The sequence below is a fragment of the Brettanomyces bruxellensis genome, chromosome 9 (genome assembly GCF_011074885.1).
Source record: "Brettanomyces bruxellensis chromosome 9, complete sequence".
NCBI lineage: Eukaryota > Fungi > Ascomycota > Pichiomycetes > Pichiales > Pichiaceae > Brettanomyces > Brettanomyces bruxellensis.
The window spans coordinates 1,677,735-1,702,601 of NC_054690.1; the positions used below are offsets into that span (position 1 = coordinate 1,677,735).

At 46.7% G+C, this 24,867-nt stretch overlaps 8 protein-coding genes across 8 annotated transcripts; 3 read left to right on the forward strand and 5 right to left on the reverse strand.

Moving 5' to 3' along the window:
* Positions 1-362: 362 nt before the first annotated feature.
* BRETT_002590 (uncharacterized protein) lies at positions 363-4,460 on the forward strand (the record flags this gene model as incomplete). Its single annotated transcript, XM_041281112.1, has 1 exon — positions 363-4,460. The coding sequence occupies one exon, from the start codon at positions 363-365 to the stop codon at positions 4,458-4,460; it is 4,098 nt and encodes a 1,365-aa protein (XP_041138903.1).
* Positions 4,461-4,645: 185 nt separating this feature from the next.
* BRETT_002591 (uncharacterized protein) lies at positions 4,646-7,312 on the reverse strand (the record flags this gene model as incomplete). The annotated part of the gene is made up of 1 exon (XM_041281113.1): positions 4,646-7,312. One exon carries the CDS (start codon positions 7,310-7,312, stop codon positions 4,646-4,648), a length of 2,667 nt encoding a protein of 888 aa, XP_041138904.1.
* Positions 7,313-7,721: 409 nt separating this feature from the next.
* On the reverse strand, positions 7,722-9,992 carry BRETT_002592 (uncharacterized protein; the record flags this gene model as incomplete). Its single annotated transcript, XM_041281114.1, has 1 exon — positions 7,722-9,992. The coding sequence occupies one exon, from the start codon at positions 9,990-9,992 to the stop codon at positions 7,722-7,724; it is 2,271 nt and encodes a 756-aa protein (XP_041138905.1).
* A 786-nt stretch (positions 9,993-10,778) lies between these two features.
* On the reverse strand, positions 10,779-14,591 carry BRETT_002593 (uncharacterized protein; the record flags this gene model as incomplete). Its single annotated transcript, XM_041281115.1, has 1 exon — positions 10,779-14,591. One exon carries the CDS (start codon positions 14,589-14,591, stop codon positions 10,779-10,781), a length of 3,813 nt encoding a protein of 1,270 aa, XP_041138906.1.
* Positions 14,592-16,139: 1,548 nt separating this feature from the next.
* Positions 16,140-17,885, reverse strand: BRETT_002594 (uncharacterized protein; the record flags this gene model as incomplete). The annotated part of the gene is made up of 1 exon (XM_041281116.1): positions 16,140-17,885. One exon carries the CDS (start codon positions 17,883-17,885, stop codon positions 16,140-16,142), a length of 1,746 nt encoding a protein of 581 aa, XP_041138907.1.
* Positions 17,886-18,225: 340 nt separating this feature from the next.
* BRETT_002595 (uncharacterized protein) lies at positions 18,226-20,952 on the reverse strand (the record flags this gene model as incomplete). Its single annotated transcript, XM_041281117.1, has 1 exon — positions 18,226-20,952. The coding sequence occupies one exon, from the start codon at positions 20,950-20,952 to the stop codon at positions 18,226-18,228; it is 2,727 nt and encodes a 908-aa protein (XP_041138908.1).
* A 640-nt stretch (positions 20,953-21,592) lies between these two features.
* Positions 21,593-22,021, forward strand: BRETT_002596 (uncharacterized protein; the record flags this gene model as incomplete). The annotated part of the gene is made up of 1 exon (XM_041281118.1): positions 21,593-22,021. One exon carries the CDS (start codon positions 21,593-21,595, stop codon positions 22,019-22,021), a length of 429 nt encoding a protein of 142 aa, XP_041138909.1.
* Positions 22,022-22,646: 625 nt separating this feature from the next.
* Positions 22,647-24,416, forward strand: BRETT_002597 (uncharacterized protein; the record flags this gene model as incomplete). Its single annotated transcript, XM_041281119.1, has 1 exon — positions 22,647-24,416. One exon carries the CDS (start codon positions 22,647-22,649, stop codon positions 24,414-24,416), a length of 1,770 nt encoding a protein of 589 aa, XP_041138910.1.
* Positions 24,417-24,867: the final 451 nt, after the last annotated feature.

A 24,867-nucleotide genomic window follows, 5' to 3' on the forward strand; every position in this document is an offset into this window, starting at 1 on the left:
GGTGGATGAAAAATACGAGAAACAAAACCAAAAAAAAAATTGCGGGGATCCAACTCTTCCGGAAACCTGCGAGGAAGTCAAGCATTTGTTATTTGTAATTATCTTGGTGTATTTTTTTTGTTTCTAGGGAGGAAAAAAAGATCCGCCCATTGTTTTGGTATTTTTTGACTCTCCAGACAAACCGATGAAATTTGTCGAGATGAGAAAAAAAAGAGTGGGGATGGACATTAGCTTTCACATTGGTTTTCCTTTTTTTTGTTTTTCCTGTACTGCTCGTTTCAACGGGATCCATTATTCCTATACATAACATAAAAGAACCAACAAATCATCAAAGCACATTCATTGAACATCATATATCAGTGATGTCAGAAGAAGCAAATGAACCTGAAGAGCAGGCTCTTGCTCAGAATATCGTCCAATTAACAATTGTTCTTCCAGAAAAACCGGCAAAAGCTGGATTTCCAGTTACAGGAGATGAGAGAATATACGAGGTGGCTGAAACACTAGGAACGTTTCCTTCGACAAAGGCATACACATCGTTTAATTTGAACTACAACGGAAAAATCTTGCCATCGAATGCAACAATTTCCGAAGTTATTTCGTCAGGACCCTCGAATTCAGCTGCAACCGGCAAGAATTCCCAGTATCCAGAGCTTACATTGACCATGAGTGATGCTCCATATACGGAGAGGAAGGCAAGAGATCATGTGATCAAGGTTAGGGAGATGGCGGCACTTGAAATTCCATCTTTTCAGGAGGGAATGCACAATTTCAGCGGTGTGGCAGCAGGTGCTTCGACCTATGAGAGTCTTGCACTTGACGAGGTGAAGGAAAAGGAAGAGGAGAAGGAAGAGAAGAAGGAAGAGAAAAAGGAAGAGAAAAAGGAAGAGAAGAAGGAGGAAGTGGAAAATAAACCAACCGTTTCTGAAAAAGAGCGCAAAGACATTGACCAGGAGCTCGAGAAAGTGTTGAATGTCCATCCAGATGCTTCAGAGTTTGCAGCATCGTCATCTCTCAAGCTCAAACCGGCATTGCGCACCTTAAGTGTCTCTGCATGGACACCAGCAGCCCAAAGCCGCCAACTTCAAGGGGATCTTTTTTACTTGCTGTGCCAGACACTTGAAGGTGAGACATATCACATAACTGCCAATGTCAAAGGCTTCTTTGTCAACAAGTCGTCTACCAACAGGTTTGATGGCCACGAGAGGTTGGTTGCAGCTGGAAACGGTAAGTCGAGCCGCAAGAAGTCGAAGGCACACTCTTTGGTGACATTGTTGAAGTCTCTATCGTCGAAATTCGGCGAGCAGCTTGAGGCAAACCGGAATGTGGTCCAGAACAATGCCACCGAGACGTTTGTGATTCCATCAAACTGCTATCTCGCAAATCCATGGCTGGTGAAGAAAGGTGAGGAGCCTAGAGCAGACTTGGGAAGAAGCCAGTACTCTTATTTGCATTACGACTTGAAAGGTGACACTGTTACAGACTGGAACCAGCAATTTCAGGATCTGAGAGATCTGCCACAGAGTTCTCTGCAGGAAGCTATCAATAAGGATGAGGTGTTGAACAATCTTACGTTTGAGTTCACAACTGCAGCCGTTCAGGGTGCCATTGCAACCATCAAGGGAGATATTGCTCCAATGAACCCGGAGGAACCCGAGAAAAACCACATTTTCTTGAAGAACGGCATCTTCTACTCGTTCCCAACGGACTTGACTAAGGAATTCGCCAAATCTGGAGGTGATGAGGCTGCCAGAGTCGCTGCAGCACGTGACTTGGCGTCTGTCCGGCTTCTCAACAAGATGAACATTCCTGGAATCACCTACTTGATGACCACAATTGTAGATTACTGTGGCCACCGTGTTGTTTGCCAGACTCCGGCCCCAGGTATATTCACAAAGGTGCCAGAGGAGTCTGAGGCAGCAAACTCGGATTCAGCATTTCCAGAAATCATCAAGCACGGAGTTGTTGGCCAGGGAAAAGTATTGCTTACAGATGCCGGAATCCAGAAGAAGATGGAGGCGGTTGCAGACGAATTCCACTTAAAGACCCACAAGGTGTGGATCGGAACTGGAAAGGACACCTCTGAGTTCAACACCTACTCCAGGACTAAAGGTGTGAAAGGTACCGATGGAAGAGACTACATGATTGATTTGTACCGGACGACACCTTTGGATATCGAGTTTATCGACAAGTACTACGATCCATCGAAGAAAGACTCCTATCCACTCGGCGAGGTCACGTTAAGACACGAAGCTGTGGATGAATGGTGGAGAAGACAGGCCTCAGTTGCCGTCCGGAAGGAGGCAGAGCGTCTTGAGAGGGAGAAGAAGGATGAAGATGCAGATAAGACCAAAGAAGCCGAGAAGCAGACCATTGCTGTTGATCCTAAGCTGTTCTCCTTGAATCCAGATGCATTTTCACTACCGGAAGCACCTACCAAGGAGCTTGAGGCTGAGCAGAAGAAAGACGAGGATGAGGTCAGAGAGGCCTCGAAGTTCGTCCAGAATGTTCTAATTCCGGAATTCCTCGAGGAGTTCGAGAAGACAGACACGTTCCTTCCATTGGATGGTGCCCACCTGGCCTCTATAATGCACGATCAGGGAATCAACATGCGGTATCTTGGTGTTATCACGAGATTGATCGATGAGAGAATCGAGAAAATTTCGAAGGAGAAGGAGGAAAGAGCTGCAAAGATTGCAAAGGAGAATGTGGTGATCGCTGCGGAACTCGAGAAGGAGGAGAAGGAGGTCACAGAGGAGATGAAAAAGGTGATGCAGACCAAGAAGGGCGATGAGGCCCGGAAGGAAATTGCGAAATTGCAAGAAAAGCAGCAGAAGAAAGAGGAGGAAAGACAGAAGAAGCAGTCCACAGACATCTCTTCAAGCGATGCTGCATACTCGCTACGCACTGTCAAGCGTATCTGCATCGAGGAGGCTGTTTCTCGGTCCACAAAGCACTACTTGAGGCAGGCTTTGAGCAAGACTCCACTAGTTTTTGCACCCTATGTGATCTCGCACGTCCACAACTGTCTTTTGACACCATCGGGTGGCCCAGAAGTGCAGGCTGCAAAGATTGATCCCGAGCTTAAGGAACTTTACGATTTGGATGAGGTGGCACCGGTTTTGAAGAAGTCTGCACAGGACGTGCTTTCCGAAATTGCGGAAATTGCACACACCAGGTTCAGACTCGAGCTCTCCGAGGGTTGGGCCACAAAGCTCCACCCATTGGTGGTGATGTCAAACATTGCAAAGAAGTTTGGCATTCAGTGGAAGAGCAGAGAGTATGCATTCACAGCAGAAAAGCTGGAGAAGCAGATTTCTGCAGCAAAGGAGGCCGTTGGAGAGGCCAAGGCGCAGGCAGAATCTCAGGATGCGTTGAAGAAGAGCAGAAAGAGCAAGAAGAAGAATGGTAAGAAGCATCATCATCAATATCATCAGCATGCAGTTTCAGAGGCAGAAATCCAGACCTCCGTGTTTGTGCCAGAGGACATCATTGGACTCGTTCCAATCATCAAAGACGCACCGTATGAGTCTACCACAGCCGCCAACATCTGGACTGCGGCAGTTGAGAACTCGCAGTCTTCGAAGAAACAGGCAGAGACACTTCAGCTCTTCCAGGAGGCTCTTGCAACCTTCGAGCAGATATACGGAAGCATTCATCCGTTGACGGCATCTGCAGTTTCGGATCTCTCTCGAGTTCTTTCGAAGCTGGACCAGGCTTCAGGGGCTGTTGGGTTGCAACGCAAGGCATTCCAGATTACAGAAAGGATCTGGGGTGTCGATTCATACCGTGCAGTTCTTGCCTTGAACCGGATGGCACTTTACGAGACGGAAAATGGACAATATGCGGATGCGTTGAAGATCTACAGGCGTGCTTTGAACCACTGGCTTGTTTCCTATGGCGATGAAAGCCACCCAACAGTGTTGAGCACACTGTCTTCGATAGCAGTCATACTCCAGAACCTCAAGTTGAACGAGGAGGCCTCGAAAGTCTTCCAGAAGGCGATCGACGTGAGCGATCGGACACATGGCGTTGATGCTGACGTGTCAGGATTGCTTCACTTCCAGCTTGCCCAGACTTTGATAGCCCAGAACAAGTCTGCAGAGGCTGCTGCTGAGTGTGAGAAGGCATACGAGATTTTCAAACCGGTTCTTGGTTTGAACAATGTGTTCACATCTCAGGCGAGAAACTGGTCCCGGGGCCTCCGCAACTATATGGCAGAGGCCAAGATCAGGCAGGAGTATGTGAAGAAGATGGGCATGCAGAAGGAGAAGGAAGAGAGAAAGGGGAAGGAGGACAAGAAGGAGAAGGGGGGTAGAAAGTTGAAGCAGAAGGAGAAGAGAAAGAAGAACCAGGCGGAAGATTCGAACCCTGAGATCGCACAGAAGAGTGTTGATGAGATCATGAAGTACATCAACTCGGGTTCTGCACCTGAGAAGTCGAAGAAGCATCACAGTTGAGCATGAATAAATATGCATTGCAGCGTTTACGGAGTATGAACAAATATGCATTGCAGCATTTGCCAAACATATTACAGCATTTGCCAAATATATTACAGCATGCTAAATATATTACAGCATTTGTGACGTTTCTCTCTTATACATACATACGTTAGACTCTAGATAGTAAATAAACGTTTTTCCTCTTAGTTGTCGTCGTCCTCGACATCACCGTACTCCCAGCATCCGGCATGTGTAGCTCTGGCCGTATTTTCGAGCTTCAACAACGCAGAACGCTCACCTTGGAGAGCCTTTTCAAAAGATGCAAGGTGGTGCTTTTTCACAATGGCCCAGCCCTTCTGCACAAGCTCCTTGTTGATGGACCAGTCCGGATCCTTGGCAATTGCAGCGGTATCATAGAGCTCGACGTCCATCTCTACACCAGCAGCAGGGTTGGCGAAAGTCTCGCATGCAACAACTTGCTGGTCGAGAACTTTGTCCTCCAAGTAGTACTGGGCCTCCTGCCTGTACTCAGGCTGGGATTCCGGAGGGAACGAGATGAGCGACAGCTGCACAATGTGAGCCTGCGGCTTGTAGGTGGTGGCCGAGAACTCGGAACCGACAATTTCCTTGAGATCGGAAAGCTTGAGAGTCTCGATGGTGCCGTAGTCGATCTGGAGGATTTGGTACTCACCAGGGTTCGAACCGCGGCCCAGCACTTTCCCCCTGTAGTACTTTCCATTCTGCGAGAACTTGGAGGCCACAATCTGGCCTCTGCGAGGGTTAGCCGACAAAGCGGGCCAGGAGGACGATGCAGCATGGAATTTCTGCATGAAGGCCTTCAACTTGAGCCTCTGCGAGTCCAGGAACTGGATTGCAACGCGGCCATCTGCGAACACCTCGGAAACTTTGGCATCGTAGTACTTTTTCACGATCTTCAAAGCTGCAACACCTTGCTGCAACGACTCCAAGTTGGCCTCGGCTTCCGCAGCCTCGTCGTAGTTCTGCCAGACACCCTTTCGGGCGGATTTCGCGGCAGATTCCGCAGCCAGAAGCTCATCTCCGTGGTGTGTTTGTGCGACAGACCGCTCGTGGCACTTGGCGAAACCATCTTCTAGAAGTGAGACCTGGAACGGTGCCGAGGACCCGGCAAGGTACAAATTGCCGATGAACCCACCCTGGCGGTCCACACCGTACACCTCGATACTCACATCGCGCTGGGTGGTTTTCCTGGCCGTGAGTGCAAACGCCTTTTTGTTCAAGTCGCTGTCCCTGTCCCTGTCGTCTGCAGAATGGCCCTCGAGACCTCCTAGCACCAAAACTAGCCGGACACTCTCCGCGGGGACATCAACGCGGAACCTCGTCGGAGAAAGAGCCCTCTCGACGACACCGGCGACCCGGCCGTGGTGCTCAAGCGTGAAGAGATACCGGTGGGCCTTTGCAGAGCTCTCGGAGGCATCAACCACACGCCGGGTTTCCGGTGGCTCGCCGTAAAATCCAACATGCTGCTTTTTGGCCTCTGCCTCCTGCTCCACCATCCGGTCCCAGTACTCGGGGAACTCGCTTCCGTCCACCCGCCGCCTTAACACGTACGCCAATCCGGCACTCACGATTTCCTCCGATAGATTCTTCGATCCATGATGCACGATTGTCACCATCGGTCTTTCCTCAAACTGGTCTGTGGCCGGCCTCACGAACTCCACCGTGCACCTCACCTTCTTACCGATCACTCTGCCACGCACAAACTCCCGGGCTGCATCCACAAACGCCGAAGTTTTCTCATCTGACTGCCGGGGGCCCCGGAGGTACGCCAGCTGGCACACAATCGACTTTCCCGCCTTCGACTCCAACTCCAGCGTGTCCGCAGAGATTACCCGGACCACAGTGGCCGAGAAACTGCCGCCTGCTGAAAGTTTCGCCTCACCAACACCGGCAGAATCCTTTTCCAGCTGCCTTTTTTCCTTGGATGCCTTCCAGAGCCGCTTTCCGGCACCCATAGCCGATCTTTCGGCCTTCCGGAGCACCGCCATGCCCTTCGACCCGATCATCTCCGACTGCCAGTCCGCGATCTCCGCGTATCCCTCCTCTAGCAGCCGGTCCGAGATGTTACCGGACGGATGCACAATTTTGGCAATTAAGACACCAGATGCCGATTCTCCCAACACACACACCCCGACCTGCGTGCCAAGAAGCCTATCCTCGACGAAGAACTTCGCCCCGTCCGCATAAGGCTCCGAGGGCCCCCCGTCTTTGCCCCCGGTGCGTGGACACTTGATTCCCGCAATAAGGACTGGAATCACCGCCTGCTGCCGCGGGGATCCCCCCAAAAGCAGCCGGACAATCACCCGGTCGCCGCTGATCACTCTCTCGACAATTGCCGGGATCGCACGAACTGCAGACCGGCCGATCTGGGCCTCTGTGGGCCTCGAAACCATCTCAATAGGCTCCACATCTGAAGACCACATTCCGGCCTTCTCTTTTTTTGCCAACGCCTCCGCGTCCCGAAGTTTCTCCATCTCCGGGTCCTCCTCCTCCGCCTCCCCGCTTCCCAGGTTGCCCCGGAGACGCGCACCTCCCTTTTCCAACACATATTGGATCAACGAGGAAAAAACTGGCGACGACACATCTCCGAACTCTCTGTCCCCGGTTCGACCCTCGTACATCACCCAAAACCGGATCGGCTTGCCCACGAGCAGCTTCCGCAAAAGCTCGCGTGACTCGAATGCGTACTTCTCGTTGCTTTGGAGTCTGGGGGCCTGTATGTGTGCCAAAGTGAGGATTCTCTCCTGGTGGCTTTTTCCACCAACTGGACTTAGGACCAAAGTATCCCCGGAAAGGACGTTTTTGACTTTTGCTGCAAACACTTTAGGCATCCTAGATCGCTGTGTAACCAATGACTGATTGAAAGTTGCGGAAAAAACGAAATTTGCTGTCCGATACCAATGCAATGCTGATTGCTTATCCCTCCTATCTATGTACACGTAGCGCGAAATTTCGAGGACTGTAAGTGGACTGCTGAAAAATTGGAAATTCCCACTTCTCAATTCCCACCTCTCAAAATTCCTGGCCAATTAATTCCCGATCTCATCATTTCTCGAATTTCCACCCCACACTTTTTTTTCCACACTGTCAAAGACGGGACCAGACTGGTGCCACACTAATACTGTGCCATACATTCTTCACAAACAGGTCGCATTAGATCACACAAGGAGACGATGATGAAGAAAGTGGAAGATAAACTTTTTATTATTAGATACTATATCATTGCCAGTACTTTCATACCTACTCTAAAGACGCCTTAAGCGCCACAAAAAGACTCCCCTTACGATATGGCCATGCAACAGTTGACTCGGGGCCAAGATGAAATGTCTGTCGAAGTTCGTTTTCTATGTACCAAAGAACCAGAGTCACTTGAGTGCGATTAATGACTGGATCAAGCGTTTTGGCACAAAGTAGCATCCATAAAATGGATTTCCTGGATCTCGAAGCCCCAAAATGAGACGTAGGAGTGAATGTCAGCTTCTCAGGGTTGAATTCCGTGTAATACGACTTTCTCTGTAGTCGATTGTCTTCCTCACTGCCGGATACGCCAGGCTTATCATTGCAGTAGTAAATATACGAAAGTCGCTGCATCAACACACCAGTACACACGTTATCGACCAATTTCGAGTCGACTAACCGCTTGAATAGCTTCTGGGATTCGATAAAGCAAGCCTCCGAAGATAAAGCATATCTTGAGAACAGCCTTTCGTGGCAATATGCGACGGATTGGCCTAGTACAAGAAAAAGCTCGGCTGTCACTAGTGTCAACCTGATAGTGTACGTTTTCAAGCTGCATCTAGAAAGATATGAGTAGAACGAGGAGTCGAGAAAGGGAGCAATGACATCACTTACAATCTTTGCAGTTATGCCACTCACTCGTTTTCCATCAGTTGCCTTCTCAAGTGGGTTCACTTTACAGCTTGCTCCCAGAAGCAACGATACTATCATGAACTCCTGCAATGAGGAAAGGTACCCGTATGCCCGATCGGCGAGATACTGCTTTTTGAGCATTTCGTACACCGTGTACGCGTTTTTGTAGTCTCTCATCATGAAGTACCAGTCACCAAGTCTCCTTAGGAACACAAAAGGTGAAGCGGACGGATAGTATCCCTGCTGAGCATTGTAAAGAGTTGAATCCGCATCCCCTGCTCCACTCTCAGAGCTCTCACTTTTCTCCTTGCCGTACCCAAACGAGAAAAACGACCGATGGCTGGAGTTCGAGCCCCACAGTCTACCAGCACCGAGTAAACGACCTGTTAGACTTTTCCTGGGCACAACGTACTCTACGTGCCACTTCTGTATCTTCCGACGTAGAAAAGGCACCATTTTTTTGTAAACAATCGTATCTACTGCCGAGTGAATGGGCTTGGCAACTTTCTTGGCGATTTCAACAGAAAGCATAGAGTCCGGTCGTAACTTAGCCGCGGCTGCAAAATCTAAAGAGTCTGCATGTATTTTCTCCAGGGGAAGACCAGCATCAGAATTCGAGGCCTTTTCAAACGAGAAAGTACACCCTATGGAGTCTTCACCAAGAACAGACACACAGTAGTCCTGCAAGCCGGATAAAGCCTGGAACTGCTCCACTGCATCTGTATCCACCAAGATGAGAAACAAAGTCATCATGCACGAAGTGTCCAACCACGGGAATCTCGCATGGAGATCTAGATATTTCCTCTTTTGGTCAGAGTACACTGCCTGGAGATCCCGAATCGTGATGTCCGCCGTTATAACAACGAGGTTGACAACCGGATGGTTGATAAACTCAAATGGTACGAGTGTGTTTGACGAGGTTGCTTTCGATAGCATTGACAAATATATTGATCCCTCTAATTGTTCCACTTGCACTTTTGAATCTTGTATCTTTGAATCTTGCACCTTTGAATCTTGCACCTTTGAATCTTGCACCTTTGAATCTTGCACCTTTGAATCTTGCACCTTTGAATTCTGCACCTTTGAATTCTGCACCTTTGAATCTTGTACCTTTGAACCTTCCGACTCCAAATCTTTGGCATTCCACGAAAAAGACCTTGCGTTTGTGTAGAAACTGGTCTTTTCGATCTCTCTGTTGACCCTGTCCATATGCCTCGAAACAGTATTGGTCAATACATGCTCACCATAAAGCTCTGGAAACCGGCCGGCCGGCTTTTCTGGAGCGGACTGGCCTTGGAACGAGCCTTTATTTGCGTCTTGTGTTTCAATTATGTGCTCTATCGAGTCCACAAACTTGATTACTATGCGATTGGGCTCTCCCTTGTCGGATGGGAGGCAGAAATCGGAATCTGCCAAATCATACTCAAAGAACCGCAGAAACGACAAGAAATTAGAGAACCCATAATTGCGGGCAACATGATCAGCGGTTGGTGAACTGTGAACGCTGACTTTGGGACAGTATCCTTTGAGTATTGCCTGCCTAGCGATTAAAGATGAAACACCTGTAAAATCTGGAGCAATTAGACTATTTACCTGCTTGGCGTACTTTGTATCCAGAATTGACCAGTTTGATGTCGCCATTCTGAAGGCGATATTGGTTTGGGCAAGAGGGCAAAGGGAATACTGAACAGAAAAGGAGGAAACACAGATTGGTCATGTGGGATACATATTTACATGGTGGAAATGATGATGAAGCTACGACTTTTTTTTTGACTTTTTCAAAGGAGCGAAGGGAGCGAGGTAGGAGAATTAGGCATGCTACTGGTAATAAAGTGTACTATGGTACCGATTAAAGGATACTACTAATAAAATTAAAGCATGCTATTGGTATTAAATTGAGAATGCTGATAGTACCAATTAAAGAATACTACTAATAAAATTAAAGCATGCTATTGGTATTAAATAGAGAATGCTGATAGTACCAATTAAAGAATACTACTAATAAAATAAAAACATGTTAATAGTACTAAATAAGGTATCAGTAAGGTATGCTAATAGCTTTAAATAGAGAATGCTGATAGTACAAATATACGAATAGTATTAATCAAAGAATAATAATAAATAAAACATGCAAATAGTACTTATCAAAGAATAATACTAAATAAAACATGCTAGTACTAAATTAAGCACACTATACTAAGAATACACTACCAGTTAAGAACCGATTTATTACAATATGTTAGAATACTCGGTAGGCAGACAGGAATAACCAACGATGCAAATATTATTAATCATCAATAAAAATGGAGCGAAAGAAAGAAAGAAATGGAAAATGTCCACGGATGGAATGCAGGAAGACCAAGGTTGCAGTAGACAAGCAACAAGCCAAAAAGTGTAAATACCAACGCGATCTAACTCAGCGATCTCTCATAGTGTACCAGCCCGCGCCTTGTTCATATTATCAATGACCTGACTTGGAGGAACAGCAGACATCATTCTCTCTTCACCAACACGTGATTTGAGAGGTCCGACAACAGTGTCCCTATTTCCAAACAAGTAGAACAAACCGCCGATGGTGGTTAAGAGCATTGTAGTTCCAACAGCCAAGGCACATCCTATTCCGGCAATCTGCCCATTGGTGAAGTAGCGGATGCCATTCTTCACATTGGAAGGCTGTGGAGAGGATATGGGTGGCTGGGTGGTGTTGAAGTTGAGGCTGTAGCTTTTAGTTGTTGGGAGGATGAAGTTCATGATGGAGTCGGTGACATTCAAGTTGGACGCGGTTATAGTGAGCGGATACCACTTGGAGCCATCATAGATTGCAGATGAGACCAAACCGTACTCTTGCAACTCGAATCTTCCTGCTAGCACAAGCAGCTTTTCGGCAAACACGGAATTGGACGAAGAGCCGGACGATCTGTTCAGAATTGCAAAGTCTTTGAACACAGGGGTGGTGGATTCGTTGCCTATTCCGGACATCAGACTCTCGTACTTGTAGTTGTCGAGGTATCCGAGGTAGTCCGAGCCCATGGCGACGATCGGCTCTTTCAAGCTGGTCGTTTTGTTGCCGTTGAGGAATGCAAACTTCAAAACGGCACCGGGGACAGTGTTGGCAAGACTGGAGGGTGCAGTGAGCGACTTTGCAGTCCAGTTGTAGACTCCAAAGTAGCTTTTACCGCTTGTTCCGATGCCCAGATCCCCTGCAACCAAAGCCTGCTCCTTGCTGTAGAACTCGAGGCTGTTGACCACACCTGTGAGGGTCAGACCACTCAATGCGGAGCCCAGCGAGTTGGTAGTGAGGTTGTAGTAGGCGAGATTGTTGAATTTGGACGAGGATGATGTGAAATTTCCACCGATAAGGGCAGAATCGGAGGCCGGGATGGGGGAAACTGCATTCACAAGCCCGCCAGCCTCAAGCGAGGGAACTGTGGCATTCTGCTGCACGTAATCGTACACAACAAGCCCGTTTGCAGTCTTACCTTTGAAGGAGGCACCAGGGCCCTGCAACCCGACAAAAATATTCGATTCGACGTCGACCAAAGTGGTCACTGTAGCATTTCTGGGCACAAACAAGTCGTCTGACAAGACCCTGGAGGAGTCAGTGCCAAGAACAACGATGTTGTGGCCGTCATCGCTGTAGTTTCCGGCCAAAAGGACGGCTGAGGAGTTCAAGTAGAGCCCCGTGTTTGTTGCAGAGCCGGCGCCGGGAGAAAAGAGGGAGTCTGGGGGCTGCAGAAGTCCACGTGTGCCGTTTTGAAGAAAAACAATGCCGTCGGCCGGCTGGTCGAAGCATGTGATCTGACCGTAGACAGTGGAGGAGGAGGAGGAGGAAGAAGAAGAAGAAGATGATGATGATGACGATTCATTGCTGTTCAGCAAGGCAGTCGTGAGGTTCAACCTCAAAATGTCAGTAGAGTTAATGATGTCCCCACCAGGGAGAGAAAAGACGAACGAGGCAGCCGAAGAAGCATCAGTCGAGTTGTAGCCGACGATGACGTAATCGGTGCCGTTCATCCGGAAGGGAGAAACAGCGTTTACTGTTTGCGCGCTGGAGGAGGACACAGTGGCTATATTGGAGCCGTTGACTCCGAATACAGACACCGTTCCGTCAGCCAAGACGAGATCGCTGCCCACCAAACGCATCTGGGAGACTGGGCTCGAGACGTTTGTAGAAACGCGAATGGCGTCTCCAAGCACGATCTCCGAGGACGACTTGTTGTATTCCTTGACAGTCACCCCAAAGAGGTTGTCGCCGAGGCTGGAGTTGAAGCCACCGGCTACGTATAGGGCAGTGCCGTTTGCAAGCTGTAAAGATGTGACACTGGCATTTTCCGAGAGGTTTGTGGAGCCCAAAAGGTTGATGGACGAGTTTCCGACCGGGTTAGAAACACGATCCGTGAAGTTGGCGAGCGAGTACTCGAACAAGCCGTTCAAGGGGACAGAGGTTGCAGTTTCCGGGGTGTAGTCGATGCTGTTGAACTGGACAGCGACAGATCCGGCGACGAAAGTTGTGTTTTCTGCACCGGACGCCTGGAGGCACGTCAGTCGCAGGTAGACGGCACTGGACTGCGTAGAAATGCGGTCGATGTCGCCGGAAAAGACCACGTCATACTTGAGGTCCGTGTTGGTCTGTGAGACAGTCTTTGAAGCCAAGAGGGTGCCGTTTGCAGCGAAAAGAGACGCATTAACGGCCCCCCGCTGACTGCATGTGCCATCCGAGCCACATCCGGGTGTGTAGAGCAAAAACGTGTAGTTTCCAGACAACGAGAGATCCATGTTGTACTGGACACCGTCCTGGGTGTTGATTGAACCGGAAGAAACGGTTGTTGAGAGGTAGTCGCCTCCGTCGAGCGGGCCGGACCAGTTTGCCGAGCCGAGCAGCTCGGACGAGGCACTGGACACGGATTCGTGCTCGGTGGAGTTGGAGGAGCACCCGGAACCGTTGAGAGTGTTGTTTGCGTACACGGTGAGGCCGTATTGGAGCAACTGGAGCCCGTTCAAGGCCGCATAGTCGCCGTATTGGTCCAAAACCTGCACCGTGAGCGAGTTCAGTTGCACACTGTTGACAAACGCGAACTCCTGGTAGTCCTGGCCGAAGCCCAAGGTGCCCTGGAGGCCGTCAGTGCCGGAAATCTGGAAAACACCGTCCGTGGCATTGCCGGAGTTCGAAATTGCGCTCGCGAGGGTTGAATCCAGAGAGAGCGGGCACCAGGCATCGCAGTAAACCAACTGGTGGGTCTCCGGGTCGATGTACGTGAGGTTCATGATGCTGTTTGCCGGTGCAGACGTGATCCGGAACATCTTGACGGCGTTTCCGCCCTGATTGCCGTTGTAAAGCCGAATTTTCGACGGCGTGACCGAAAACGGTAGCTGTGCCGACCACAAGCCGCCCACCTGGGCGCTGCTCATCCGCCAGGCCGAAGATGAGCCTGCCGGGCACACAAGGGAGGACGGATTCGACCCACTGGCTCCGTTCGACGCGCTAACCGACGCCAAGCCGAGATTTATGGGCTGTTCGGGCTGCACGAGCTCAGAGGAGCTGCCTAAGCTGCTTGAGTTGCTCGTGCTGCTCGTAGAATTCGTGAGTGTCGAATTTGTGCCACCCACCTGCTGCAGGGTCTCGTTTCCTAGGCTGTCGAAGGAACCGCCAAATATTATGCTCTGCTCGCCATACTTGATGATGCTGCGCACAACGGAGCCCTCACCAAAGCCCGAAAAGGGGAGCTCCGCCAACTGCCCCTTTTGCATGTTGTACACGAGTGCCCCGTGCGACTTGTTGTACTCAAGCTCGCCCCCCAGATACAAAAGGGAGCTTTTCTGGTCCATGCACGCCGTCAAAACATCCCCTGAGACCGATTCCCAGCCCCCGAGACTCGAACTGCGGTTTGTCTCCGTGTCGTACAGCACCGGCGTGCCGGAAACAACCGCCAGTATGGTCTTGTTGTCCACATTGTACATCTGCGAAGGGGTCGAGCCGTTGAACGGCGAAAAACCCACAATGTGGACACCCGAGGTGCCGTTGAAGGCGGTGTCCGCAACCTCGTACAAACCACCGACTGTAGGATTCGAAAGGTTGTACTTTTCCACCGTGTCGTAGTTGGAAACCGCGTCAAATCCCCCGAGCAAATAGAAACTCTGGTCCGCACGAGGTCGACTAATTGATGAATTTGATGATGCTGCAGCTGCTGATGCTGCCATGCACGCTAGTGCGAACGCATCTGCGATCCACCCGTGCACCATAATCTGCCTGCCAGTTCAAAGGATGCCCCTACTTGTGTGTGGTGCGTACCTGAAATGAAACTCGATGTCTCTGAAAAGCAATATCCTTGCACACGCACTAGATGCTTCGAAAACGAAAAGGATCACACCAAAAGATGCACCTGTAATCTGCAAAAGTGCCAAAACTGCGTGTAAAACCACTGGATACCAAAAGATAGAATGGTCCAACTCAATGTCCTGATGAAACAACAACCAGGATACAAAGTCAGAGAATATGAAATAGACTTGCTTCTTGTGCTAAACTAAAGAGCGAATGTAAACTGCTGGCACCTGATAACGAATGATAGGCTGACTGATAGCAAGTTCTGGTCACAAGAATGCATCTAAAACCTGAAGAGGACCGGTATATCTTGATGAAGATGCGAAAAATGCACTCTGTGAACAGACCAAAGAAAAGTTTGGTTTGCATAACTCGTGAGATTTATTTTTATTTTTATTTTTATTTTTATTTTTATTTTTTTTTCTACATTTATTTAGCACTTATTAACATTATATTTTTTAGCCTTAACACTGTAGCGCTTTATTAACACCATATTTTAGCACATACCTTGCTAGCACATACTTTACTAGCACTTAATGCTTTAGAACTTAATATTCTAGCACTTAATATTCTAGCACTTAATACTGTAGCACTTAATACTGTAGCACTTAATACTTTAGCATTTAATACTGTAGCACTTAAAACTTTAGAAACACTTCATTAGCACTATCAACATCATGCTTTATTTACCACTCAACACTCATCTACCTCATTTCACTTTTCCTGCTCCTGAATTCCTCCCTATTGTACTCCCTCACTCTTCTGGTTTTCTTCCCCTTACTGGTGCCCATTTCATCTTCGCGAATGCTGAAACAAAATTTCGGGCAGGGCTCCTTTAGCCTTTTAGGGAAGAATGTAAACACAGCATCAATGCGCGCTGAAACTTCTTCCAGAATAGAAAAATGTCAGGCACTACGGGTATTCTGATTTAACTGGCTTTAAGCGAACACATTATGCACTATGCACAAACTTGGACCTACTCCTATTTATGCCAAACCTCGTACGAACTGCATACAATGCAATCCTTCAATTCAGTACATGGAAACCAACAATGGATCCAGCTCATATTTCACGCCGTAATTTCCCTCAGCTTTTATTTTCAATTCATCTACGAATACTTTATTTTCCGCACCTTTATTGTTGCACATAACGTGCTCAAACATCGGGCAAGTCACCACATATTTTTGCCAAAGACGTCAACTATACAGAAAAGAACCAAATCGCGTGCCAGAAAGAAAACACAAAACGCGTATTAAGGCCCAATCCCGGGAGGAAAACATTCCACTAAAGCCGTTGCAACATGGAAAATCCAACCGGTTAGGAAATCAACAATCAAACCGAGACACACAACAAAACGCAGAAGCGCGTATAATGACAACAACTGCGCATATATCCACACGTGATCAGCATAAATCGTTTATTTATGCTGCACTTGCAATAAATACAGCCCAAACAATGACCCCAGGCCTCTATGCAGGATTCCAACAAACAGATCTGACCAATCTTCTTCGGCGGTACTCCCCATTGTAGTCATAGGCCCAACCATCATCTTCATCACTGCCGGATAGCTCACTTTCAAGGCCGAACTGGGAAATCCACCCGAGGGTGTTTTCCTCCTCTGCTTTCCACTGGGATCCCGCACTAAACTTCCATTTTCTCGATGGAGGCTTGACCATGTTCAAGTCTGAACATCCAACTGGTCGTTTTCTGCGTACTCTGCTTGAGGAACTGACTGTGAAGGGAGAATTCGAGTAGATGAACGGGTGGTAAAGCTTAATATCTGCCAAATCCTGCTTCTGAATCTCGAATATCGTCACCTCCTTCTGCACAGCCGGCTCATTGACGATGATATTGTCTAAAAGCCCCTTTATGCCCGCACTGCTCTTACCGGAAACACCATTACTGCGGTCCTTACTCGTCTTGCTGGATTTATCACGTACAAAATCCATAAATGTTGCCCGGGCTGGGTGATTCCAGAGAACAAACACCCACCCAGCAAATATAAACACTGCACACCATGGAACCCACGCCCCAAATGCGCATATTGTCACCACAAGCAATAACATCCTGTAGAATAGAATTGTAGTCGTCTCCTCATCGCTGAAAGTACAATTGTCCTTCACAAACAGGTCGCAGTCATCAAGAATGCGCACCAAATCAGAGGTGAGGTTCTGGAGATCTCGCATGTTGATCAACAAGCTGAGATTCTTGATAAACCGGCCTGTTTTCTCGCCCGATGCACTATTCGGCACCATATCGGCCTCAACTGTACTCTTTTCCGTATTTTCTACACTTTTGGCACCTTTAGCACCCCCTGACACCAAGAAAACATTGTTTGCCGTCGAGTCGGCCACAACACTGTAAAATTCACCCTCACGGTGAATGCTAGAGTCCTCATTTTCACTAGTAACAGCAGATGAAAGAGGACTGGCGATATCTGAGCCTCCATAGTATCCATGCTCGATCAACTTCCTCTCAAACATCTCCTCACGCACGGAGGCCGCCCTCTCGTTCTCTATTGCAGCAGCCGACTCGTCGTCTGTCACTTTTAGGAAGTCGAAAGCGGAATCGGGCTCTCTGGGCTTTTCTGGAAGCATTTCAGGTTTTGAGGAAAAATGCCTGTCCAAATACCCCGGAATCATCACTGTACCATAGAAAAACACAATGGGATAAACTAGGAGCAAGTACGGATGTATGCATGCCCATGTATATAGGAACATGTATGTCATAGTTCTCCATTTCTGGTCCCACTTGATTATTGAAACAATTTGTCTTTGCATGTCGATCACAAAGCTAACGCGATAGCTGAGATTCTTCAAGTTCTCCGTTGTTTTGACAAGTGAAAGCCGCGGCTTCTGGCTCCTTCTTACATCTGCGAGTTTCTGCCTTAGTTCCTGCTTATCCTTACTCTTAGAGAGTTTGCTTACCAGCTTGTTGATCAATTTATCTGTGAAATGGTCCTGCTTTTCGTTCGAATATGGTGAATTGCCGTTGTTGCCGTCACCATCGTTAATCGTCTCCATTCCCAATTGGGCAACACTGGATAGTAGTGCCATCAATGTCATTCTTTTGCTTCCCTCTACCGTTTTTCCTTTCGACATCTGATCCTCAAGATATTCATCGGAAAAACCTCTAATATGGTCAATAGCTTTTGATGCAAGCTTCTTTGTCACAGAGCTCGCAGCATCTTTGACCGAGCCTGTCAGATCGTCCATGTTGCATATGTTCTGGGATTGATCCTTCTTTGCAGACTGTGTTATTTTTGTTTTTAAGTAGTGGCAGGCAAGAGAGGCTAGATAAGTAAGCAAAAATAAAAAAAGGCCGCGTATAAGCTTATCGTAGGGAGATGAAATTTGGAGAAAAAAAATAAAATTAACGTTTTACTTTTTTTTTTTTTTTCATCCCGCTTACCTCATCTGACAGAAAACGGTCATGACTGACATCTTAAATGCATCTATTAAAACTCTAAGGTATATATACATAAAAATAAAATAAAGAGAGAAAACAAAACACCATTATTGAAAGGAACATTGCATAAATACACAAATGCACAAACTAGACCCGCACAGAGGACAAAAAGCAGTGCTTGAGAAGGTGTGAACAGTCTGCCCGGAAATCCCTATTCCAGGAAAAACATAATTGTACAAAATCGGCAAGTTCACGGACTTCGACCAATTGCCGAGTATCAAAGCGGTTCAAGCCCGAATGCCTCATTAAGAACTGCACAACAGTCTTTGTAGAAGCCCTAAATTTGTGCATTGGGCTTTTTTCGATGAGATGGTGGAGATTGATAAAGCCTTCACTGTTAAAGGCAGTCCAAAGAAGGGTATTGTAATTGATGCTGTCTGCTTTTGTGGAGCGAGAATCGTTATAACTGGTTATGGGGCCTTTCTGCAGCATCTCCTCCCTCAGATGCATGATGTAGTTTCTGGATGGAGGGCCGAAATAGCTCAAAAACTCGTTGAGTAATCCGTATTCGTCCTGAACCTGGAAAATCGGCATTCCTGCAAATAGTTCCACAACTATCGCACCAAAAGACCAAATGTCGATTTTCTCATCGTACCTGGCACCGAGACAGATCTCCGGTGCACGGTAGTATCGAGATTGAAGGTAGGAGAACACGGGCTGGCCGTTTTTGCAAGAAGAGCCAAAGTCGATGATTTTCACGATGAATCTTGATTTTGCATTATCATACGCTAGCATGAGGTTCTCGGGCTTCATGTCACAATGCACAATTCCGGCCGAATGGATATAATGGAGGCCATGGAGGATATCTGCAGAAAAAGACCGCACTAGGGACATTCCTAGGCCCTTAAACTTTGTTGCCTCGATCACCTGGAAGAGATTAACAGAGAGAAGCTCGGTCAAAATGCACATGTGTGATCTGAAATGGAAATGGTCCAAGTACTGCAAGACGTTTCGACTTTCCTTCTTTTCGCTCACCATCTTCATGTACTTAACCTCGTTCACAGCCTGCAAAGTCCACTCCATCTGATTGGTCACGATCTTCAGAGCATAAACACCCCCAGTCTTGTGATCATACACCGAAATAACTTCTCCAAATGTTCCCTTTCCCAGAATGTGCTGGATCTCGTACCTAAACTGGATGTGGTCGCCCACAGTGCACTTGTAGTTGTTGTCTGGGCCATCAAATCCAAAGTTGGTCTTGAAGCTCTGGCCATCCACTTTTGGCTTTTGGTTTCTGTCCAAACCCAAAAAGTAAACCGTCTGCTGGTTGATGATCTCCCCTCTTTCATACACATTGAGCTTGCCGTACAGTGCGGGCTTTCTGACCGCCAAACTCTTCACATCAAGGCCCATTTCTGGTGCAGAGTCGCGGTTCAAGCTCTTGCCATAAATCTGATAGAGAGAGCCCAATTTTTTGTCCTCTTTCAACAGAAGTCTGAGCTCACTGTCTGTCGAAACTCTTCCATTCCAGTGGTTGAGCTGTTTTCTGGCCGGAGACTTGGATGGTGACTTCATCCCACCCAAAGATCTTCTTCTCACGTTTCCTCTATGTGGAAGACTGAAACGCGGAAGCATACTTTTGGATGAGCAGTGGTCTGGAGAAGATAACGAGAGCATTTCACCCGTTTCCTTGATTGCAGCAAGACGTTTCTCCCTGGTTCTCTCTATTGAACTTCGTTTCATCCTTCTTAGATGTTGGTGTTGCTCGTTTGCCGGGCTGAAATGCAGCATTCCCTGCTCAACATTCACTCCACCATCAAAAGCAGGCAGTGACATGTGCTTTTTTGCCTTTCTGGTATCATTTCTAGGGTGTGTAGGCTGCCTGCTTGGTGTTTCAAAAGACGGATCGAACCTCGTGCTTCTCATAATGCGAGAAGGAGTGTTTTTGTTTGAGTTGCACTCTTTCCGACCGAACATGTAGTGGAAAGAGGGTCTGGCAGGCTTTGCCTTATTGGGCTGTGTCTGGGAGTACTGCTGAACCACTTGTCTGGGGGTAGAATGTTGGATATTTGGCTGGACTGACGTGTTTCCACTTCTCGCAGATCCTACTTCTTCAATTGCCTTAGGTTTAAACGGAGAGCCCAATTTCTGCGATTGGTGCTTTTCTCGGCTGGGCGGCATCAGGAAATCCCCCATCGAGTAATACTTCTTTCGTCGGCTCGACAGATTGCTGCTATCCAATCGCTCATTGCTTAGTTTGTGCAGCTTACCTCGAAATTTCGGTATCGGGAGTCTAGAAACCGGAGTTTCTGGAGAAAGCGTTTCGGACAGCTTCATGTTTAGATTTTGAAACGAGGCGTACATCCTGGAAGGTGTGTTCTCCTCATCCTCATCGCAAAATGAAGATGTACTGGATACCGAAGGTGACATTTTCGGAATTCGTGACGGGAAATCGGCAGTTGGGTGTAGATTTAGAGACTTGAGACGATCTTCCAACGGAGTTGCGGGTGTGTGTGTTGATTTTCTTCTGTGATGATGATGATAAGAATGGGTATTTACTTGCTGATGAAGAAAACTCTCTGGATGGTCGTATATCTCTGTTTTGTGTATTGAGTAACGAGAATCGTCCAAACTTGCATTGCTGGGCTCATTGCCCATAAAGTTAGGCTTTGCAGAAATTTCTGATGCCGGTGTGTTCATCTGTGACAGATAATTCGGAAGAATGGAAAGTGGAGTCCTTAAACTTGGGTCATTATCTAGTCTGACGGAAGTTATTTGTGTTGTAGACATTGGATCTTCACCAAGGTTAAAACTTGACAATTTGGACGTGATATCAGACACTCCTGTATCCATCAAATCGTTTGAAATGTCCATTGCCTGTTCTTATGTGCCTCTTTGTTTTTTTCTTTGAAATATCACAGTGCTGGTGAGCATTCAGGTTTGGATCAAAGTGTTTTCAGCACAGAAAAAAAGACCTGTGAGGATAGTAAGAATGAATGATGTGCTAACTCAGGGTGGACGGGATGGAATCAAATGTACAATAAGGCAGGATTCTTGCTTAGGCTGACAAAATAAATGAGGAAACTGTCAAATCTAAGAATTTCTTGTCACTAAACCAACTATGTGGAAGCGTAAAAACATTTAGTTTAAGCCGCAGTAGAGTAAATACTTCAACGTAACTGTGTGTTTACCTGAATTCCTGATTGGGAATTTAGTTGGTTTATTTTTATTTCTATGCATCCTGGCTTCTGGTCTGTATTTTTTTTCAGCCGATTTCTCTCCAAAATTTTCGGCCTTCAAAATAAATGAATAATGTCCCCCTTCCAAGTGTAAGGTTTTTTTTTATCTACCAAGGCAGATCTTCCCTTCCTTTTTGCACATGCCGCTTTTTCACCAACCAAGCATAACCATCATACAATATTTGGTAATTTCGCCTGCAATTTTACTCTACACTCCACACAACGTCTGCAGGCATTAAAATCAAAAAAAGGTCAAGTGAAATGACCGGATGGCAATGTCAGTGCAAAATATCAATATAGTTGAGCCTGCCTCATACACAACACAGGCAAAACTTCTTCTTTGCCAACTTCTGTATGATGTGGCAAAGTTTACGCCGAAAAAATTCACCGCAGAGAATATCTTAGGGAGTTTCAAGAAGCATCCATTGATAAAAGACCCGGATATGAAGTTGAATGTAGATCAACTCCTCGAACTAGTGAATAATATGATGCTAGAGAACAAGATGATTCAGCCGGAGAATCTGCCGGGCAGCATAGAGGAGTATAAGACAAAAGTGGATATAATAGCGAGTGTGTGCAACATCTATTTCTTTAAGCGAATTGAAGAGATTGAGACTAGGCTTAAGAAGAACAAGGAGGAGTTTAAAGCTGAGTATGACCACATTAAAAAAAGCCAGGAGGACCAGCACAAAGTGAACACATAGAACAAATCTGCAGAAGAGAGTAATTTCAATGATGGAATTCCACGCATCTCAATAGATGGCTATTGAGGTATTGCTGAGTCACAATTCATGGCCACGTCCTTGCACCAAGATACAAGATACTCCCATATGAATCCAAGGCCGCATATTTCAGTGAAAATACGTTGTTTGAGCTGTGAGGGAGCATGCACAATGTATATTTAGTTATGCCATTTGGGATGTATGCGGTCGAATAAACGGAATTAGTGCACTTTGAGAAAGTCTTACTTCATGAAGCCATGAGTGACTTGACGATGAGGAGGGAGCGGAAAGACAAAAAAAAAAAAAGCCGGGAAAAAAGTAAGAAGAAGGAAATTTGGGGTGAGCTAGAAAGAAGGAAAGTGCTCACTCTAATAGTAGTATATTATATAAGCACATTTATAGAGGTCTGTACAAATATTGCAATTTATTAAACGACAAAGATAAAATCAGAGCTTCGAGGGGAACGTTTCAGAGAAATCAACTTAGTGCATATATATATATTAGACAAACGTTCCTTCTATCCCCAAGCCTTTTACAATAAGAATAAAGAAGTGCAAGTGGATCAAGATCCTGGAAAATACATCCTGGAAAATACAAAAATATATCGATGACTACGATGCAGGATAGTCATGTGCAGTTGAAAAAGCTCCAGGAATTCCTTTCATCAAAAGAGCTCAGCAATGCCGAACATATGACACTCAAACAGAAGCTGGTGTACATTCTGTCATCCAAGAATTTCATGGAAGAGATTGCAAAAAGCTTACTTACTGAGGCGGATGGCACACAAGAAGACAAAGATGGAAATCCCGTGAAAGGGCCGACATTGAATCGTGAAATGCTACTGCTGCTTCCGCCCAAAGATCGTGCGGAAGTGCAAAAGAAGTTGGATATGTATGCGAACATATTGAAAGAGACGATGGATGCATTAAACGAGGAAAATGGCAAGACTCAGGAGGAGGATGCAAAGAAGCAGGCTTTAATTATCAAACAGCAGCATTTTCTGGCATACTATCAGCACGTATTTGACGAAATGATGAGCAGGTATCAGGAAGGTGGATATGACTCGGAGAAAAAGCTCCAGGAGCGCGATTCGAACCCGGGTAGCGCCAATAGCAGAAATGTTAGTCGAATAACGGCAGTTATGGATGAGGACGACGACGAAGATGAAGATGAAGAAATAGAGGACATGGATATGGATGAGACGATTCACAGTGCTCCGAACAACACGGAAATAGGCGATATCAGTGAGGAAGTGGCCCGGGCCACGGATGATTACATAGAGCAGATGATGAAGTTTCTGAAGCAAAGCAAGAAATTCGACAGTTATATGGATGGAACAGCTTTTAAAACAAGCACTCCGGAAAGACAGAGCGGGTTGCAAGTGATTGAGGATGATGGCAGTGATGATGATGATGATGAGGTTAATGGAGAAAACGAGGGAAAGAACGAGGGACAGTGTGAAGATGGGAAAGAAGAGCTGGATGTGGATAATGTAGACGTTGATATTGGCATAGATGATGAAGATGGGCAGCAGGGTGGTCTTCCATCTTGTAAAGTGACCTTGGAATACGACAAGAACGGTGAATTAGTGAGCACGGGCTCGGGACCCGGGGAAGTGCTCAAAAGAAAGCTTAATAGGGAGATAATCAAGGCGTTGGAGTCGTTCAAGATGGATTATTCGATGGAAGATGACATAGCAGATGCAATTGTGGACTCGTTTAGGAAGAACCACGGCTTTTTGAAGAACATGAACTCTGCAGCTTTGCAAGCTATGAGTGATGAGCGGGAGGAGAAGCCACAAACTCCAAAGGAGGAGAGTTTGAAGCAAGATAAGGAGAAAAGCGAGCAGCCGAGTGTAAAGAGCGTAAAAAAACGGCAGACTGAGGTGAGTCAGGCTGCCAAAGCAGAGAACAACCATGAAAAATCGCAGAAAAGCGATATGAACGGGAATGTGAATGCAGCAAAGAGCGAAAATAAGGACAGGAGCAAAAGCGTGGCCCAGAAAAGCGGGAAGTCCGGGAAGAGCAGAAAGAAGAAGAGGAAGAAGAAGAAGAACAAGGCAAAGAAAGAAAATCACACCAACGATAAGCAGCACGAGATTGCAGACCCGAACTCAACATGGATATGCGAGTTCTGCGAGTATGAAAAGGTGTTTGGTGAAAAGCCGTATGAACTGATGAATTGGTTTGACAAGAAATTGGAGGCTTTGGACAATTCACAAAGTTACAGAAGAAGAAAGCTCCGAAAGGCTAAAAGTAGAAGAGCCAGCGAGAGAAATGGCTCCGTTTCCAGAAACTCTTCTCGAGGAAGCTCATCACCGCCACCACCGCCACCAGGATCGCCGCCAAAGGATAGGCTACCGGTTGGTGGGGAATGAGGAGGTGCGATATATAGATACATACGAAATACAAGCTATAATTAGGGCTTTGGTAGTGATTAGTGCAGTAGAAATGATAATGCTTATGCTTAGGTAGATTATGTGGGCTGGCGATGCAGCTGTCTGATAATAGTAATGGTGGCTTTTGGAGAATGTAGTATTTAGAGTGTAGCATTTTTGGGAATAACAGTGTAGCATTTTGGACATTGTTAGTATTGCAATATGATGTATTAGTGCATACGGTGGATTGTATTGTATTAATATCTTTGGGGTGTATTAGGGCACTGCATTGTATTAATATATCAATGCTGTATTAGCGTACTGAATTAGTGCATACAGTATAATGTAAAGTATTAATATATTAGCATGCATTGGTAGAAAGGTGTATTAGTACCCAGTTTTGTTTATTAACGTACACATACTACAAAGAATGTGTTAATTTATTATCATT